This window comes from Carettochelys insculpta, chromosome 1 (genome assembly GCF_033958435.1).
Source record: "Carettochelys insculpta isolate YL-2023 chromosome 1, ASM3395843v1, whole genome shotgun sequence".
NCBI lineage: Eukaryota > Metazoa > Chordata > Testudines > Carettochelyidae > Carettochelys > Carettochelys insculpta.
The window spans coordinates 273,957,813-273,978,587 of record NC_134137.1 but is presented as its reverse complement, the minus strand read 5'-3'; the positions used below and the strand labels follow the sequence as shown (position 1 = coordinate 273,978,587).

The 20,775-nt window shown below is 44.9% G+C and overlaps 1 protein-coding gene across 4 annotated transcripts in view; it reads left to right on the top strand.

Annotated features, from left to right (window-relative positions):
* NFYB (nuclear transcription factor Y subunit beta) overlaps nucleotides 1-20,647 on the top strand; it is a 31,706-nt gene extending 11,059 nt beyond the window's left edge. For 3 of the 4 annotated variants that reach the window (XM_075007740.1, XM_075007757.1, XM_075007747.1), the window contains exons 2-7: nucleotides 2,355-2,448; nucleotides 3,737-3,867; nucleotides 6,841-7,038; nucleotides 10,245-10,326; nucleotides 19,916-19,995; nucleotides 20,207-20,647. In XM_075007740.1, coding sequence (XP_074863841.1) covers nucleotides 2,355-2,448; nucleotides 3,737-3,867; nucleotides 6,841-7,038; nucleotides 10,245-10,326; nucleotides 19,916-19,995; nucleotides 20,207-20,239 — 618 coding nt within the window. In that variant the 3' untranslated portion in view covers nucleotides 20,240-20,647. The remainder of the gene's footprint in view (nucleotides 1-2,354; nucleotides 2,449-3,736; nucleotides 3,868-6,840; nucleotides 7,039-10,244; nucleotides 10,327-19,915; nucleotides 19,996-20,206) is intronic. The other variant, XM_075007767.1, reaches the window with a different exon arrangement.
* Nucleotides 20,648-20,775: the final 128 nt, after the last annotated feature.

The window sequence follows — 20,775 nt, the reverse complement described above, 5'->3', positions numbered from 1 at the left end:
TTTTCATTGGAACAGCTAAAGGCACCTCTGTTGCCCCAGGACTAACTCCCAAACAAATGGAGTTTTGGCTCCATACCAATGAGGGTTTAGAAGAGGGCTTCTCAAGGGTGGATTGCAGCCCAAAACATGATTACTCATCCCTTGTTAAACAAGTACTGTACTTACGAGTACTCGCTAAAATGACGGACACGCATACTTACCTTTGTTCACTAGATGAGTGAACTCCCCCTGCTAATACGAGCCTTACCCCCTTCCCACAGCTCCAACCCCCCACAGCCTGGCCCCAGCTAACCTCAGCCTGAACCCCCATCCGCAGCACACAGCCCTCCCAACACCCATCCAGCCCGGTCCCCTAGCCCACCTCTTCAGGTAAGCTAAGGACTTACTGCTGATGCAGCCCGGAGGAGCTGCCACTACCTCCAAGTGTGCATGGCAAAGCGGCTCTGGCTGCAAAGTGGGCCACCTGCAGCCATGCGGTCAGGCGCATCCAGCAATGCTCTGCAGCTCCCCCGCACCCTTGGGCCCAGCTCAGGCTGCTTCCAACGCCCTCCAGCCTGGCTCAGTCTGCTGCCAACATGCCCCTGCACCCTCTGGCCCAGCTCAGCCTGCTCCCAACACTTCCCCCTACCCACAGATTGCAGCACCTTGGCCCACTCCCAACACTCCCCCAGCTCGCAGCTCCAGCTGCAGCCCCCCAGCCCATCCTGGTCCCCAAATTGCCTGGCCTACCACGTTCTGCACCCCCCCCCCCCGATACCGCTGGTACAGCCCAGAGGAACAAGCCTCCATGGGAGCTGCCACCAAGTTTTAATCTTCCCTCCCGCTCATGGCCCCAAACTGTCCTTTCCAAGTCCCCCCCATCCCCCCAACCCAAGGTTCACGTGCCTTTCAAAAGCAGTGCCGAGTTGGGAGTGCTGGGAACCAATCAGACTTCAGTGTGTATGTAAGGTTAATTTAGTGTCCTCCTTACAAGTTTTTGCCTATGAGCAGAAAGTTGGGAACTAATTATGCTCGTGTAGCGAGGGATGAGCGTACTGGTATGTGTCGAAGGATGGTGAGGAGGTAGAGGGTATTGCAGTGATCAGCTGCAGAATTTCCCCTGCTCTCACCCTGCGGGGGTGCATCATACATCTCTAGTTCTGTGGGGTCCACTGACCTCAGCTCCTAGCATTGAGTGTTGTGACCTGGTATGCAGGGCCACAGCATTGCTTAGGTTTGATCCAGCTGCACTACCATCATGGTGACAGGCCAGCCAAGCCAAATTTGACCAAGTGGTGCTGTGATCCTGTGCACCACCCACAAATTTGACTGTCGGATTCCCCTGAGGTATGGGCTAGACTTGAGTTGTGTTGTAGCTCCACAGATCATACTGCCCAGAGCAGGGAGCTCAAGAGCTACTGGTGTGCTTCATACAACGATTATGTTCATATGTATTGTGTACTATATATTGTAGGTAAGAAATAGTTCAGTAAGCCGGATGATTTTTGCACAAAAGCTATTTACTACGTCATGACAGGCCATTGAGATGTACAAACGTGTGCTGAATTCAGTGGGTAGAGAACCACTGCTTTAGAACACCTTTTCAAAATAAGCAAAATTACCTAATGTTTCCCTGTTCTCATTCTCAAACAGTATCAGAGTTTTATTGAGAATTTCTTCAAAAAGCTCAGCCTGCGGCAGAGGCCAAACATGGAAAACTTCAGCCCATGCAGTTAAAAGTTGAACAAAGTTAATAACCAATTGACAATGGGGTGATGGGTAGCATTAAGAGATCTGTCAATAGAGGGCTTATCTAGCTAAATGTAAAACAGTTATATTGACATAAACACCTCTTTTCTATAAGAATATAGCTGATTACTTTTCAAAATAAATAATGTAATTCTTTTAAGTATTTAGCCTTTTAGTGTGATCTTGTAGTTGGAGCTGCCTGTGTATTGTTTAATAATCTAAAGGACGAATATTCATTCTCTGTAATCTGAGAGCATTGTGGCTTGTTTTCTCTTTGTACCAGCGGGAGGAATTGTTAGGTTTCATGTTCATAAACAACATGCAACATCCCTTTGAATGATAGAGGGCGTTTCCTTGGTTTAATATTTTTCACGAACAATATTGCATTACATTAAAAGTACCTTTGGAAGAGATTACAAGTGAACAAGCGACTGAAGCCAAAGCAGCTCAAGTCAAAATCAAACTTATTTGAAGAGCAGTGAATGCTGTTTTTGATAGGAAGGTGCTTGCTTGTGTCAGGACTGAATTTGGCCCCTCACTTTCAAGATAACTTAAGTGACTCCACTGCTAAGCACTGTTACTTGTGGCATATTGGAGTATATGATTTTTTTTTCTTTTTATTATAGATGGATGGTGACAGTTCTACAACAGATGCTTCTCAGTTAGGAATTGCTGGAGATTACATGGGTGGGGGTCATTTTGTAATACAGCCTCATGACGGTAAGAAGCCTACCGGTTCAAATGGACGTTTGTCCTCACATAATACTATATACATACTACATAATACAGTATGATAAAATGTCTTGTCACTTTTTGTCTGTCTCTTCCATTAATTCTCCATCATTCATGAATCAAAGTGTTGGTCTGTTTATCTGCATTCATAATGACTCCCTGTACTGTATACAGTTCCATTTTGACCAATTTGAAATGGGTTTGCAGTGTTTGATACCATCAGAACCTCTTGAAAGAGCACTCATGTTCTTCAAAAAAGAACTAATCCACACAGTGTTGACACGTAATGGGATGGCGTATGTTAAATACCAAAAGATGGTGCTTGTGCTATTTCAGGAAGACAGATGATTGTAATGTCTCTTTTAAAAAGATATAACATTGCTCAACAAACAACTCTTAGTGTTTGATGCTGGTATTGGGAAGAACAATATTGGCTGTGTCCATGTTAATATATAAAAAGAATACATATTGGTGAAGTGTGATAGAAAATAACTTTTCTAGGCACCACAGTGTTATGAGAGCGTGTGTTAATTTTTAACAATTCTGGACCTTCCAGGGTTGCAAACAAGTTGCATTCACTTGAAGTAACAGAGAGCCCTGTTAGTCTGTATTCTATCAGAACAAAAAAAGCTGTCATGGAGCACTTCAAAGACTAACAAAAGAATTTATTAGGTGATGAGCTTTCCTGGGACAGACCCACTTCTTCAGATCTATAGTCTTAACAGAACAGACTCAATATATAAAGCACAGAGGTCCAAAAATTATCAGGATTGACAAATCAGAAAAATTGTCACTGTTGGCAAATCAGAGAAAAGAAGAGAGGCAGCGGTGGGGTGGGAGTGTTAGGTCAAAGTATGTGAAAGAGCCCTTTATAATGGGTCAGGTAATTGCTGTCCCTGTTCAAACCACATGTTAATGTGTTGAATTTGAATAGAAATGTTTCTGTAGGCGGTTGTTAAAGTCTCTTTAACTTACTTAGTCTTTTTAACTTACTCACTTAGAAGTGGGGTGTTCCCATTTCAGTCCTTGTTGTTAAATCTCACTGAATATTGCCAGTCATTCATTTCAGATTCATATCATTATCTTCTGGGCTTGAAATTTCACATTTAGAGGAGGATAAGAAGGAATGCTTCTGCAGTAACCTTTTTTATGGCACTGTTCAGAGTTGATCGGAGGTTTGGAATGTTAGTCGTCTTGGATTAATAAGTAGAATACTGATAAGGCGATGAAAAGAAAGACCAGTGCACCCAGTACTAACTTTTCTTTATTTTGCTAGACACTGAGGACAGTATGAATGATCACGAAGACACAAATGGCTCAAAAGAAAGTTTTAGAGAACAAGATATATATCTTCCAATTGCAAATGTGGCAAGGATAATGAAAAATGCCATACCCCAGACAGGAAAGGTAATATTTCTGGCTAAATCCAAAAGGGCTGCTCTGCTAAAGAGACTATATTTGTGTTTAGTCATTCATTCATGATAGGCTATCTTGGGTTCCAGTACAACATTTCTGTTTTCAGTTGCTGAAACTGCCAGCATTCTCTGAGAGCAAATTTTTTTGGCCTGGTTTCCCTAAATGTATTTTGAATTATATTACAGTTACAGAAATCCAACAATTAAAATATTAAACTTGCTTTTTTCATAAAATGTAAACTACTTATTTATTTATCTATGTTACGGAGTAAATAGTTGTGATGTTTGATAGTATTTATGTAGCTTCACACCTTGTACATAACTGACGCATAAAAGCATTCTTATTTAGTCAGAACTATGGGTTAATATTTGAGCTGGCTGGCTTAGTCATGACTTAAACATACAGGTTTTAACTAAAGTGTGTGTGTGTGTGTGTGTGTGGTTTTTTTTTTTTTTTTTTTTTTAAACTATTTAAATTGGTGCAAACCTCTGTGTGGACCCACTTAAACAGGTTAATGAAATGGTAAATTACTGACTGTAGCAGAGTCCAAAATAGGTCTTGTGTTTTCTATAGAGTCATGCAAATCCACAGATATCTTCTTTATATTTGTGAGTATCCTTATCTACAGGTATAGATGCAGATATCTGCAGCTCATTTTTGCAGATGCAGATGTGGAAACAAATTTTATATGTAGAACCCTGCAAATTTGCAGATACCAACTTTATATCCATGGGTATCTGCATTCATGGTGTGGATATCCATGGCTCATTTTTGCAGATATGAATGCAGATACGAATTTTTGTATCCATGCAGGGCTCTATTTAGCTAATATCTACAATGTTTGAAGTAAATGAAATAATGTTTTCAGAATAGCCACCAGAATTTTCTCTTACAAGTTGTCTTGATAAGACAGACATGATGAAAATCAAATAGTGACAACTGTTAAACTTGTAGGAAAGAGACTTTCTTCATTTTTTTTATTAGAGAGAAGGGATATTGGAATGAATGAGTGAGTTTGGCTGAAATAAGAACTTCCTTTTTAAGCTACAAACAGTCAGGCTACATCTACACTACAGAGATCCTTTGAAAGAAGTTCTTCTGGAAGATATCTTCCCAAGAAACCTCCTTTTGAAAGATCCATCTGTTCTTTTGATGGAGAACGTCCACACAGCCCCCGTTCTTTCAAAAGAATGGGCTAGGGATCAAAGAATCAGGTATCATGAGAACCCCTCTTTCGAAAGAAGGGCCCTGTGGAGTGTCTACACACTGTTACTTTTGAAAGAAGCTTTTGAAAGAAGACATTCTTTCTGAAACAGGAGTGGAAGTGTGCTTTTGAAAGGACCCCCACATTCTTTCGATTTTACTTTAAAAAGAATGCTTTTTGTGTGTAGATGCTCTGCAATATCTTTTGAAAGAGCCCACTTCTTTTGAAAGAGCTTGCTAGTGTAGACATGGCCTCGTGGTCTTCCGAGTCCTCTCTAATTTTACCTAGGACTTGGAGTATTGATTGCAGCTCTTGTCTTGCTGCAGAAATTTTCCGTTTCGTCTGTACTTTTTACAGAATAATCAGACAGTTTAGTAAGACATTAAAGTATAACAATGGCAGTCATGGATGCTTTCTAAAACCCTCATTGTGGGATTATTCTATTCATTAATCTTCTCTTTACGCCAAATTTTCAAAAGTGTTCAGAGCCCACAATTGATACTAGGTTTTCAAAAGAACTGGACACCTTGGATGCTAAACTATATTGAAAATCTAGCCATAAATGTCATAATGGGAGCTGTAAGCCCTAAATGTCTGGATGCTTGAAAATGTCAGGCAGTATGGGATTGTGAATACAGATACTGTCATTCTTGAAATACAAAAGTTCCTTCTTCATATTCCAACTGGAATAGATGCATCACATATGAACAAGCATGAAATACATGTAATATGTAAGTGGATTTCCTAAATACAGTACTCAGCTGTAGCAACCTTCTGCTGTTCTAAATTACCTAATTTATTTTTAATGGAATTAAAACTTTAATTCAACTCATCTAATTTGTTATCTGTTTATTGACTTAAATGCTTTTTTTAGATGATTTTAGAATATTAGATACCACTACAGAGGCTTGCTTTTAGGCAAGTGGATCAAGCACTAGTTAATGAGTCTGATAAGGATAAAAACTGCAAAAATTCAGTTCTGGAAGGCTTGACATACAGGCTGCATGGCAGACAGCAAATTAAAGGAGAATAGATATTCATGAAGATGCTTTTGTTTCACAAGACACACACACTGCTTTCCAATCAGGTTCATTGTTATAACTCCAATGTTGTACTTTCTTAGTTTACATTTCCAGAGTGTCATAGTACAATGATATTCACTCACACTTACAGCCTATGAATTCAAATTCATCTGGGAATATAATGGCTTGTTTCCAAAAAGAAAAAAGGGCGCATGCAACCCACTATAGTAATTAAACTGCATTCGTCTACAGCAGTTTGTACAGAATGCACCTGTGAAATATTAAAGCAACTGCAGAGGTCATAGTGCCACCTAAACTAGTTAAATAATATCCTGTCTTTATTTAAAATTCTGTTTTATCTGCATTTCACCTGGAGCAGTGGTGACATCCAGTGGCTGTTTTGCACACGCACACCAATTTTGTTCTTATTCATATTGCTCATCATCTTCTAGTTTTTCTGGTACTAAGAGTTGGGGTGCTAAAAGTCTTTAGTGTAATGTTATAGGACTCTCCAGCTTAGTGGGCTCCAGGGCTTAGACCTACAGGCCTGGTCCTGAGAGAGCTGAGCACCTCTAACTTCCTGTTCAGTCATGAGGAGTTGTGGCTCGCCTGCACCTTTCAGGATCAGATCACTGAACTGAGTTTTGGGAACAGGCTTAGTAAGTAGTTTGCAGCTGATTTAAAATGGTGATGTGTAATAAAACTTCAGGTGGTGATAGTAATGGTTTTTCTTACCAGATTGCTAAAGATGCAAAGGAATGTGTGCAAGAGTGTGTAAGTGAATTCATCAGCTTTATAACATCTGAAGCAAGCGAGAGGTGTCATCAAGAAAAACGAAAGACTATCAATGGAGAGGATATTCTCTTTGCCATGTCTACTTTGGGATTTGATAGTTATGTTGAACCTTTGAAGCTGTATCTCCAAAAATTCAGAGAGGTTGGTAGTCTATCTTTCTACACAGGTTTAGACAAACTTACTATGTTCAGTGCTGGCTCTTGTCATCACCATATACAGCTGAAAATGGTTCATTTGCACCATACCCCAGAATGTACTATCCAGTGACTATTATAACATCGATGTCTACCTCAGAATAGAACATGGCATGGGATAAAAACATAATTAAGCAGATTGGAAGATTTGATGTTACAGAGTAGCTCAGTTGTCCAACTGGGGGAGAGACACGTTCAGGAGAACCTTTCTAAATATTCAGGTAACTCTGTTTTAGTGCTCATGTTAAGAACTCAGCCAGATCCTCACCTGCATTCAGCAAAATTACATTTACTCTCATCAGCTGAGGAGCTAATGCATTGTACTTTGTCAGATTGCATTTCTGATATGTGGAAGGGAAAGGTGTGTATCAACACATTCTGGTGACATGACAATGGCTACATGCTTGGTTTGAGCTTGCTTTGCCTTGGTTGTCCAGTACTTTCCAGTACCCTTCTTTGGCGCTAAGATTTGCATTTCTTATTGCAGAAGGTACTTCAGGATTGAGTATATCCTCTAGTCTTCTCAGAATTTAGCATAAACTTTCTTCCTTCCATCAACTTTCCTGCAAAATAGGGATGACCTTGGGTCCCCCCCGCAACCTGACAGAACGGGGCTGAAAAGGTTAATATGTGTTCTATTTCTTCACCCACCCATCCCTCTGTAGCAGTTTGTCAAAGGATAGGGACTTCCATGAGACTGGTGTGAGACATTAACTTGAACTGTCTGTCGAGAAGTTACAGGAACTGTCCTCTAATAAGCTGCTTCTCCCCTCTTCAACACCGAATCAGGGTTGGAAAGACCTCAGGAAGTCCACTCTAATGCCCCACTGAAAGCAGGACCAATCCCAGCCAAATCATCTTAGCTAGGTTTTGTCAAGCTGAGACTTAAAAACCTGTAGGGAAGGAGATTCCATTGCTTCCCTGGGTGACCCATTCCAAAGCTTTATCACTCTCCTAGAGTAACAGGTTTTTCCTGATATCCAACCTGGTCCTCCCCCATCAAAACTTGAGACCATTGCTCCTTATTCTGTCATCTGTCACCACCATGAACAGCCTCTCCCCATCCTCTTTGGAACCCCCTTTCAGGTAGTTGAAGGCTGCTACCAAATTTCGTCTCACTCTTCTCTTCTGTAGACTAAATAAGCTCAATCCCTCAGCTTCTCCTAAGTCGTGCTCCAGCCCCCTAATAATTTTTATTGCCCTCCACTGGACTCTCACCAGTGCATCCACATCCTTTCCGTAATGGGGGCCCAGAATTGGATGCAGTACTCCAGATGTGGTCTCACCAGTGCCAAATAAAGGGTAATAATCACTTCCCTAGATCTGCTGGCATTGCTCCAAATAATGCACCCCAATATGCCATTAGCCTTCTTGGCTACGAAGCACACCGTTGACTCCTATCTAGCTTCTCATCCACTGTAACCCCATGTCCTTTTCTGCAGAACATCAGCTTAGTCAGTTAGTTCCCAGCCTGTAGCAGTGCTTGGGATTCCTCTGTCCTAAGTGCAGGACTCTGCACTTGTCCTCATTGAGCCTCATCAGATTTCTTTTGGCTCAATCCTCCACATTGTCTAGGTCTCCCTGAACACCATCCCTACTCTCCTCATAGCAACCTAGTTTAGTGTCCTCCGCAAGTTTGCTGATGGTTCAATCCATTCCCTCATCCAGGTCATTAATAAATGTTAAACAAAACCAGCCCCAGATCTGACCCTGGGAGTACTGTGGTTGATACCTTCTGCCAACTACTCATACACCACACATATAGACACTGATCTCTACCCATTGAGCTTGACGATCTAGTCATCCCTGCTCTTCCTGCACACCCATGCTGTACACAGCACATCCTATACTGTACTCCTCTCAATTAGCTTGTATCAAAGATGGCAAATTACAGCTTGTATGTTGCAGTGGCTGTTGAGAAAATGTTTAAACTCTTCCAGCTTCAGACCTACCTCCTCTTTACGTTAGCATTGATTACACTATCAACTGTGCCAATATGCTAATGGAGCTAACGTTTAAAATATGATTTTGGTGCATCTGGTTTTGGCTTTCAAGTACAAATCATATTCTTAGTCTTGTCTTCAGAATTATACAAAAGAAATTGCTGCTTTTTCTTTTCTTTTTTTTCCCCCCCTTTTGCATTAAACATGTGGGCAGCTTGTCATTACGTTAGTACTTGCCTTTTTGTTCTCACAAAAAGCCTGGCTGATCAAGTGCACACAGTTTGCTTGCTTTAACTCATCATGCTGACCTCAGATTCTGGCTATATTGAAATTATGGGGAAGAAATCCAATATCCTGTGTTTAAACGTGACCTTCCTATTATAGTGTGATGTTGGCATTGTGCGTAATTACTACTCACAGCTATTTAAAAAAAGGAACTGAAGCTGTAGCATACAAATTAGTGGAACAAGCCAACACTGGATCTTGTTTCTTTCCTACTTAATATCCCAAGAACTGTACTAGAAGGCATGCATATCCATGTATAAAGTGCAAAACGTAGCTTATGTAACCAACATATGTTTGCCACACTTTTGGTACTAGAAATCTGCAGTATGCTGTGGAGTCTAGGTGCAAAATGTAGACATAACTATTCCTTCTGTACCACAGGACTCTTACTTTTTCAGAATTTGAAGGCTCTCCTATAAAAGTCCAATCTTCATACATTGCACAGATATATTATGTGAGGAGCATAGCTATTGTTGAAGCCAGCTGTTTGAAAGCTCACATAATGGCTATGTCTAAACTGCAGGCTTCTGTCAGGAGCACAGAGGTCTGCTGACATCCCATGCATCCCTCTTACATGTGGAAGAAGGGATGTCTTGGCAGAGGGCAGTTTTCCCAATGTTTGGCCCCGGGTGGATGGGCCAGATGCTGGGAAAGTCTCCCCCAGTAGAACTGTTGGCAGGAGATATGCAAATGCATTGTGCAATTTGCATATCTTTACCAACAGTTCTTAACGATCTAGATAGCCACTGCATTAACATTTTAAAAAAGCATTATCATTGCAGTCCTCAGAAGTTAGTGTCAGAATCCCCATTACTGCATTTAGGCACTGGTAGCAGTTGCAACAAATCCAGTTTTAAGAAACTGGGATCACGATTAATCTAAAAGTAACTGTTCTAATGCAAACATTTTCCAAATTTCATTCAAGGCAATGAAAGGAGAGAAGGGAATTGGAGGAACCGTTACAACTGCAGATGGTCTTGGTGAGGAGCTCGCAGAAGAAGCATTTAGTAAGTAGACCTTCAATTTTCTACTTCATATTTCATTACTTTATTTATAGATCCTCTAAGGTTTGAGATTGGCGGAAATGTAAGTCATTAGAATTTTCTTCTTAGAAATTGAGCCTGGTCAGTCTATCTGGGTGGAATCTAGGATCAATCAACATTTTAATTTGGCAGGTGGTGGGAATAACCTGCACTTGAATATGCTCCTTGAAATCAGTGGGAGCTTTGTACAGCTAGGCTCAAAATTTATGCATCAATTTATCCTTTATTTAACTTTACTAGTTGGTAATCATACCTGAGGGCCCTAGGGTTAAATTCTTTTACCTTATGGCACCGTTGTAGCTTACTTCCCCGTCTCCTGCAGTGAAGCCTGAAGGCTCTTGAAGACCCATTACATTTTTTGTAAATTTGGAATTATGGTATTCATAGCTACAGAGTCTTCTGTTATTTCTTTAAGTACCCATGGGTGGTGACAATGAAGTTTCAGATGAGTTGAAAGAGAGCTCTCTCCGCTTTCAAGAATCATAGCACTTTAAAATACCTGGCAAATGTCTCTAGTAAAATTACTGATAAGTCTAATTCTCATTTCTCAACCATTAGTTTGAGGACTGGTAGTGAGTTGCTAAAGCTGTAAGATGCACTTTGCAATCCCATACAATCTTATTTTGGCCTGTAGAGGTGCTTATGACCAGAAATGTGGTTTCCAGCAGGCCTTGTGATTCTGAAAACTTAAATGAGGACGTTGTGGTGGAATTTCACAAGTTATTCTAATAAGATGCCGAAACTCCACATTAAATGAAATGGTGATGTTTGCAGTTTAAAACCAGAGATCAGCAAATACAAAGGGTAACTTTCCAACAGTAAAGATAACTCAGTCATGTTGATCCTTATATTTTCTGTCATAAATTTAAAGACACAGTAATATATAAAGCTGTACATCTGGCAGTGTAAACAGGAATAGAAAATACTGTGTGAGGAAAAGATTAACATTGCCATAGAAACCTCAGATCTCGCAGGTCCTGATCCAGCCTTTAGGATTTTTAATCCAAACAGTTTTGCTTGTAGTAGCAGGGTACCGGACTCAGTGTCCCAGGTTTCCTATGAAATTTTCCAGGACTCATGTAGAGAAAATTTGAAGGAAGACAGCTAACTCAACTGCATGAATGAGCCCTTTATGCAGGTACTGAAGGGGTAATCACAGGAAACATTCCTATACTTCTCGGAAACATGTGCTCCTAAATGGCCCCGTTAGTGTGGTTGCTTACTGGTAATAATGGTTTAATATTTTCAAGAACTGGTATGAAGACAGCAGAGGTTAAGAGGATACTCTCACGTACTGCATGGGTTTATCTATTTCCCAGGTTTGGTCTTTGAGAGAATTCCCTAATCTGCAAGCAGAAGGCTGAAAAAATGTTCTGGCCACTCCTCAACAATCATATTTCAAAGTTTCCAGGCTCTGGAGGCTTCAATATATTCCATGATGCACAGCTTGAGAAATTGGGAAATTTATTTCACGCACGTGATTTAATGCCAGTATTAAAAAGGGCAGTTTGGGTGGAGAGTATTAGGACTTGGCAGGAAGCAGGAGGCCCCTGGCTAAAAGCCAGCAGAAGCAGGATTAGGAAATACAACCACTGTCTCTTATAAAGACTCTTTGCAGGTTGTGGGCATATGTGCAGGACTTTCTTGCTTGAAGAGCTTTAACTATAGTCTTAACTTCTTTTGTGTGTAATTTTTAATTTGGGCAAAGCTTAGTTTAGTGAGAGCCAATTCTTTTAACCAAATCTAGCAAAAACTGAATTTAATTTCCCAAATGGAAGCTGTTCGGCTCTGTCAGAACTTTGGTTGAACTTTTTAGCATGGGGAGTTAACTTAGGGTTCTTCTTCGAGTGTCCCCGTGGGTGCTCCACATTAGGTGTCGGGCTCGCCCGGCGGCGCAGATCGGATCTTCCAAGCAGTTTCTGCCGGACCGCGCATGCGCCGGTGCGTGCCGCTCCCTTGCGCGCTCTTGGCCACGTGCGCGATCCGGTCCCTGCCAGTTCCTCTTAACCGCCGTCGGATGCAGACGGAATCCGACGAGGCTATGGCCAAGTTATCGTATTCAATGGTTTTAACTGTGTTTCTTTAAAGTTTTCAAGTTCTTAGGCTACTGTTAAGTTAGGCAGTTGTTATTTCCAAAAAAAAAAAAACAAAAAAAACAAACAACAAGCAGGAAGGCATTCAGTCCAGTCCTAGTAACAAGCGGAGCACCGGAGGCCAGGAGCCTAGGGCCATTAGCCCTCCTGCCGCGGCAGGCTATCGGAGAGGGGGAAAAACAGCACAGAGAAGGTGCTAAGTACCCATTAACAACTGAAAGACTCACCAACAATGTCCTCTTCAGGATTCAAGAAATGTGAGTCCTGCCGAGAGGCAATGCCAGCATCTGATGGGCACAGTCTCTGCATAAGGTGCCTGGGGGAGTCCCATGTCACGCAGAAATGCTTCTTCTGTGCAAAATTAACAGCCAGAGCAAGGAAGGACAGGGAGATGCGGCTTAAAATGCTGCTCTTTGACAAGGCCCTCCAGCCAGACGTGCCGGAGCGGCCACAGCAGGAGGGACCCTCCGGGGCCCATAAAAGGAAAGCCGCCTCCCTCACCCCATCAGCGCAAAACGGAGGAAAGTCTCCCCAGCCCGATCCCTGCCGGCAGCAACAGCGAGCGGGACGGGAGGAGCGCCGCACAGCCCCCAGCCGCAGCAACAGCTGATCGGCGGCGGCACGGAGAGCCACATGGAGGCGGCTCAGCCTCCGATAATCAAACAGCCGCCCCGCACCGCAGGCAGGGCGGCGGCTAAACAAGCGCCGGTACCGGTGGCACCGCAAGCAGCGGCACCGACCCCCGGGGAACCAGCGGTGCAGAGCGCGCAGGCACGCAGCCTGCAGGCACCGTGGGACACCGCCTGTGCGGCACCGCCCATGAGCGTGCTGAGCACGGCGCAGACGGGGCCGAGATCCCCTACATGTCAGGGGGCGGAGCTACCCCCTCAAGGGAGGGGGAAGGCTGCACACAAAACAAGGTACCGCAGCCCCTCTCCAGACAGGGCTGCAGAGTTGCTATCTCTCAGCCCTCTGCTTATGCTGCAGACTCCAACCAGAAGGCAGGGGTCCCCCCTAGCCTACCCGGAGCCCCCATCTCCATTTTTACAACCAGCCTCGCCCTGGCTGGGACCACCTTCACCCTTCCTGGGGTTTGAGCAGCTGGAATACTATCACAAATCGCTCTCTCCAGTGTCCCAGGTCTCTCGACGATCTCGCTCCCCCAGACGCAGAGGGTATGCACCAAGGGAGTGGTCTAGGTCACCTTCCCAAGAACAGTGCCCATGCTGCCATGGTCGCCCCTATCACGTGGGGCATAGACACCACCGGCAATCTACCAGGGAAAGATCCCCTCAGATGGTCCCGTATCCCCGAGGGCAATCGCGAACGGGGACAGAGACTCAAGTATCTCAGGGGGAACTGGTTATGGAACCCCGAGATTTTCCCTTGCAAGCTTCCAGCAAGTGGATGTACCATCACCAACAGGAACCGGAAGGGTCCAGAGAGGCGTACCCTAGTGGTTCCTCGCTCTCCTCCCCGGACGAGGCTACGGCCCTGGGGGACGTCCATCCTCCGGACGATCTCAAACGGTTTCAAGAGCTGTTTAAGAGGGTGGCCTTCACGCAAGGCATCCAGACAGCAGAGGTGCAAGAGAGACACCATAACCTCCTCAAAAATCTGAGACCTCCGTCCTCCTCCAAAATAGCAATACCACTTGATGAAGCAATCTTGGAGTCCGCCACTATGATATGGCAGACCCCTGCGACTATTCCGCCTGTCCACAAGAGAGCGGATAAGAAATACTTTGTGCCGGCGAAGGGCATGGAGTTCCTGTTCAGCCACCCACAACCAAATTCCTTGGTGGTGGAGTCGTCGCAACAAAGATCAAAGACATCTCAGTTCAAGACGGGGGGAACAGACAAAGATGCCAAGAAGCTAGAGCTGTTCGGCAGAAAGGTCTACTCCTCCTCCACTCTACTGTTGTGAATGGCAAATTACGCAGCACATTTAGCGAACCATAATTTCGACAACTACACTAGGTTAACCTCCCTCATGGACTCGCTTCCAGAGGACAAGAAACCGGTGCTCAAGGCCATCGTGCAAGAAGGCTACGCAGCCTCGAGGACGGGAGTTCAGATCGCCCTGGATGTTGCGGACACAGCAGCACGCTCCACAGCTACGGCAGTGGTGATGCGAAGGGAGTCCTGGCTCCAGACTTCGGGTGTACCGAGGGATCTGCAGGCAAAGATAGTCGATCTTCCCTTCGACTCGCAGAAGCTGTTTGCTGAATGAACTGACTCGGTCCTTCATTCCAGTAAAGATTCAAGAGCCACACTTAGAACCCTGGGGATTTACACCCCTCCATACAGAAAGAAAAAGTACTACCCTCAACAAAGACGGTACCAGTACCACAGGGGTTACGAGCAAGGGCGACATCAACAGCACCAGCAGTACAGAACTCCCAGGCGACTTTCCCAACAGAGCCATGCGTCCTCGGGGCAGGGCCAAAGTCCACAAGTTTGACACACAGATCCAGGGCTGCGCCATCACTACCATCGCACAAGGTCATCCGAAGCGGCTATTCCACCATCGCCTCCGACCATTTTACGACCAGTGGCAAAGGATCACCACAGACAAATGGGTGCTGGAGATCATAGCCACAGGGTACGCCATCCCCTTCCAGTCGCTCCCACCGCCACAACCTCCACCCGGGCCCCACCTCCAGGAGGCCTCCTACGTAGCGAGGCTCAAGCAGGAGGTAGACCATCTCATGCTCATAGGGGCAGTGGAAAGAGTGCTGGAGCAACTGCAAGGAAAAGGGTTCTACTCAAGGTACTTCCTCATGGAGAAAAAGACAGGAGGCTGGAGGCCCATCTTAGATCTTCGAGGCCTCAACCGGTACCTGTGCAAGCAACGCTTTCGGATGATCACAATTGCCTCCATCCTTACGGCACTGGACGATGGAGATTGGTTTGCAGCCCTCGACTTACAAGACGCGTATTTTCACATAACTATCCATCCGGCTCACCGACGATTCCTCCGGTTCATGGTAGGCAAAGAACATTTTCAATACAAGGTCCTACCGTTTGGCCTCTCCTCGGCCCCCAGAGTCTTCACCAAGACCTTGGCAGTGGTGTCAGCCTACCTGCACAGACAGGGGGTATTTATATTCCCGTATCTAGACGACTGCCTACTCAAAGGGGCCTCGAAGGAGGAGGTACTACACATGATACGCGTCACAGCAGGCACGTTCTCTTCGCTCGGCCTGGTTATCAATCTGGCAAAATCAAAGATAGACCCCACACAGGACATAGAGTTCATAGGGGCACGCATAAATTCTGTTACAGCGAGAGTGTATCTACCAGAGACTTGCTTTCAGGCCATCGGCTCCCTTGTGCAGGTCATCACCTTCAGCCCTACGGTGCCGGTCCTGACGTGCTTACAGCTGCTGGGCCACATGGCAGCGGCGACGTTCGTAGTACAGAACGCCAGGTTACACATGCGCAGCATGCAGCACTGGCTGGCGAGCGTATACAAACCGGCAGCACACACCGTTCACAGGGTGGTGTCGCCCACAGCAGAGGTGCACAAATCCCTGCAATGGTGGGTAAACCCCAAGAACTTGCTAACAGGGGTACCCTTCCACCAACCACAAATATCGTTTTTTCTTACTACAGATGCCTCCCTCATAGGGTGGGGAGCACACATGGGCGAAGAGGTGACTCAAGGGCTGTGGTCCTCCACGGAGCAGTCACTGCACATAAATATACTGGAGCTCAGAGCAGCGTTCAATGCCTGCAGACACTTTCGAGACCATATACAAGGCAAAGTTGTCGGGATCAGTACAGACAATACCTCCACCATGTTTTATATAAATCGGCAAGGAGGAGCTCAGTCCCATGCCTTATGTGCGGAAGCAATCCGGTTATGGAACTGGTGCATCGCCAACAATATAATCTTGAAAGCCTCGTACTTACCAGGCGCTCACAATGTGAAGGTAGACCAGCTGAGCAGGCGTTTCGCACTCACGCACGAGTGGCAGTTCCGTCCTGATCTGCTACGACCGATTTTTCACGCATGGGGTTTTCCCCAGATAGACCTGTTTGCCACTCAACACAACAAGAAGTGCCCACGATTCTGCTCCAGGGCAGGACTGGGACGGGGGTCCCTGGGGGACGCATTCGCGATCTCGTGGAGGGGCCCCCTGCTTTACGCTTTTCCTCCCACAGTGCTGATCCACAAAGTCTTGCAGAAAGCCAGGAGGGAAGGAGCCCGAATGATCCTGATAGTCCCAACGTGGGATCGACAGCAATGGTTCCCCCTACTCCTGTGCATGTCGGACCGTCCACCGATGCCCCTTCCTGTGGCGCCGGATCTGCTCACGCAAGCCCAAGGGTCCATAGTGCATCCGCACCCCCAAGGCCTGCGACTACAAGCGTGGTTAATCCATGGCTCAGCTCCCTAGAGAGCACATGTACGGAGGAAGTGCAACAAGTCCTAGAAAGTAGCAGGAGGACTTCCAGGAAGACCTACAAGCAGAAATGGACTCGCTTCCCAGCATGGTGTTCTACCAAACAGCTAGCCCCCCTTTCGGTGCCTATACCTGTAATATTAGAGTATTTACTGGACCTCGAGAGGAGGACTCTCACTATCCTTGTTAAAGGTCCACCTTGCCGCCATTTTGGCGTTCAGACACGAAGAGGAAGGGCACACGGTGTTCGCCCATCCCATGGTTACCAGGTTCCTCAAAGGGTTGGTAAACCTGTACCCCCTCGGAAACCACTTCCACCCTCGTGGAACTTGGACCTGGTGCTTAATGTGCTAACGGGACCACCGTTCGAACCTTTGGCCATGGTTTCCCTCCGCCTCCTTACGATAAAGACGACTTTTCTTCTCGCAATCACGTCAGCTTGCAGGGTGAGCGAGCTTGCGGCAGTTATGGCAATGCCATCCTGCACTGTTTTTTCCAAGGAGGCGGTAACCATACGGCTGCATCCAGCCTTTGTTCCTGAAGTTTCGTCTGAGTTTTCACATTAATGAACCTATTGTTTTACCCTTGTTTTATCCAAAGCCTCATAACTCTAACAAAGAGGTGCGCCTACACCTCCTGGACGTGAGGAGGGCGCTAGCCTTCTATATAGACAGGACCAAGTCCTTCCGGAAAACGGATAGACTCCTAGTCTCTCTCGCTCCCAAATCGAAAGGAGAAGGTCTCTCTTCGCAGAGAATCTCGAAGCACATCGTATCCTGCATAAAAATGTGCTACGAACTCAAAAAGACTCCTTTACTGGCCACTCCCAGGGCTCATTCCACTAGGGCGGTGGCGGCATCAACAGCCTTTTTCAAGGGCGTTGCGCTAAAAGACATTTGCAGAGCGGCGACCTGGTCATCCTATGACACCTTCGCCAAACATTACACCCTTCACAGGGTATTCCAAGAGGATACCCGCCTCTCGACAGCGGTCCTCTCGGGGACAAGCTGCACATAATCCGATTACCCACCTCCTATCTTGGGCTACTGCTGGGTAGTCACCTAATGTGGAGCACCCACGGGGACACTCGAAGAAGAAAGAAAGGTTACTCACCGTAGTAACGGTGGTTCTTCGAGATGTGTCCCCGTGGGTGCTCCACTACCCGCCCATCCTCCCCACTTCGGATCTCTGTTTAGTGTTTTGCAGGAGCATCCGAGGCGGTTGGTCAAGGAACTGGTGGGGACTGGATCGCGCACGTGGCCAGGAGCGCGCAAGGGAGCGGCGCGCACCGGCGCATGCGCGGTCCGGCAGAAACTGCTTGGAAGATCCGATCTGCGGCGCCGGGCGAGCCCGACACCTAATGTGGAGCACCCACGGGGACACATCTCGAAGAACCACCATTACTACGGTGAGTAACCTTTCTTTGTTCTGAGGTTTTTCTATTACTGTTATGCGGAAGTGGCTGGACTTCCCAAGACACCCCTCGCTTATTCTCTCCAAAGGCAGACTATCAGAATTATAACTGGATGTTTAGCCTTCTGCTTCCCAATGACTTCTGTAACAATTCTACCTTTGGATTGTCACAGGGGTTATATCCATGGTTATGTATACCTAACAGGTTCTTCCTTTATCTTCATTTGCACACCATGTTTAGTCGGCTTAGTGGTCAAAAAATTTTTATTCACTTCACTGCCTTTCTGTTGGTCATTGTGGCTGTGTCTAATTAGCCCCCCTCCCCTCGCAAAAGGGGAGTGCTAATGAGACACTTCAGGATATCCTAATGAGGTGCTGCAATGAATATGCAGGGCCTCATTAGCATAATGCTGGCCACGGCACTTTGAAAGGGCCTCTTTTGATCACGCCCGGCTCGTCTACATAGGGTCCTTCTCGAAAGGAACCCACACACTTCAAAATCCCCTTTTTCCTATATACAGTTTTGAAGTCTGTGGGGTCCTTTCGAAAAGGACCCCGGGTAGATGAGCCAGGCATGATCAAAAGTGGCACTTTCAAAGTGCCATGGCTGCTATTATGCTAGTGAGGCGCTGCATATTCATTGCAGCGCCTCATTAGGATATCCCAAAGTGTCTCCTCATCCCCTTTCAGAATGGGGGAGGTTAGGGTAGATATAGCCTGTGCGTTAAGTCCAAGTGCTCTGGACCTGACAAAGAGCTGCACGCTGCCATCAAAGCCTCCATTGCAGCTGTAATTGTTACTCTTACCAGTGCCCTATTTTCTCCACCAGTAAATCCCTTCTGTCAGGGCAGGGGCAGTCTTCCATTGTGCCCTTCAAAGCAGGGGTTACAGAGTGGAAGGTGGGCTGGCCTCCTGGTGGGGTCGGGTATGTAAAATGTCATAAGGGAGGTGCAGCATGAGCAGCTGTTGGGCGTGGGGCTGATCCATCTTATTAAACTATTGGACTATGTTACTGTTTGTATATATGTGTGTTCACATTTATATACCAATTAATCCAGGTTTTACATTCTTACACATGCTGAAAGATGGTGTCTGTTTTGTTTATTTTGTTTGTTTTTTTCCCCCTCATATGAGCATAACTGAAATGCCTATCAGTTTAGATTACGCTAGACAGGTTGAGGGGAGAGTGGGAAACACCCTGCTAATTGCCTGGGCAAATAGTGGGGCCCAGCATGTAAAGTTTGTTCACCGTTGTTGTAAGCATAGGCTATATGCTGAGTATACTAACAATTTTTTTTTTTTAGATTTCAGGTGACCAGTATGGTAAAGCCCACCTCAGATTTGAAAATAAAGCTGTTTTCTGCCTTCATACGTCATCAGCAGTGCATGTTTTGCAAGCGGACTTGAGCTAATGATTTGATGCTGAATAAAATCAGTTTCAGCATTACTCATGGGAGCTAACTTGTTTTTGTGTGTAAACAGATGAGTTTATGGTAATCTGAATACATACAATGAAGGTTATGGCTTCTCTGACCAATAACTGAACTTTCTGTTGTGAATGATAATGTACACTTTAAACAACATTCTATGTTTGTTTTTGTCTAACTTCCTTTAATTAAAATGTTCTTTCTTTTAGCTAACCAGTTGCCAGCAGGTTTAATAACTACAGATGGCCAGCAGCAAAATGTTATGGTTTATACAACATCTTACCAACAGGTATAGTACCATCTCATCCGTGCTCTTCCTTCTGTTGCTAAACTTCCAAGCCCTATGTCAGCACCCCCAAATCTGAGAGATGAGAGAATGACTTGTGTTTAGACTTTTGACACAACTTTCTGACAGTACGGCCAAGCAAGGTTACTGTATGTGATACAGTTTGAGAGGACAAACTTGAAACTAAGCTTATGTTCTTTTCTCTGCTCTCTAGATCTCTGGTGTCCAGCAAATTCAGTTCTCATGATTTGAAGGCGGCTTTGGATTTGGGAATGGGGGAGAGAGAAGAAAGATGTACAACTTGTGAGAAGAGCCGCTAGTTTAAAATGACAGAGGAGAGAGTTGTCCCTTTGTACATTAAATAGCTGTAATGTAGCTACCTGAGGCTTGACTAATGGAGGTGTGAATTCTGACTCAGATCTTTTTTCATGAATTTTAAAGAAATTGGATTTTAAGGGTATTAAAGTATTTTTGTTTTTGTACAAGAGTTTGTTGCTCTGTATAACTCCTGTATGCATTGTATATTGCAATTTATTACTGTCAGATTTGTAGACAGTTTCTTATTTTCATATTGAATCATGTTACTTTTGTAATTCAATTAAACAGCTGAGTTTAATTCATGTTTACCCTTTGAATAAAATAAGGGTAAAGTTCATTTTGAATGCAAGTTGCCTTTATTATAAAATTTAAGTTGTTCTTTCTTATGTAAATTGTCTTGCATGTCTTTGTAATGTTGATATATTTATTGAAAATTTGAAAGGGATTTTTCCATGAAACTCTAGC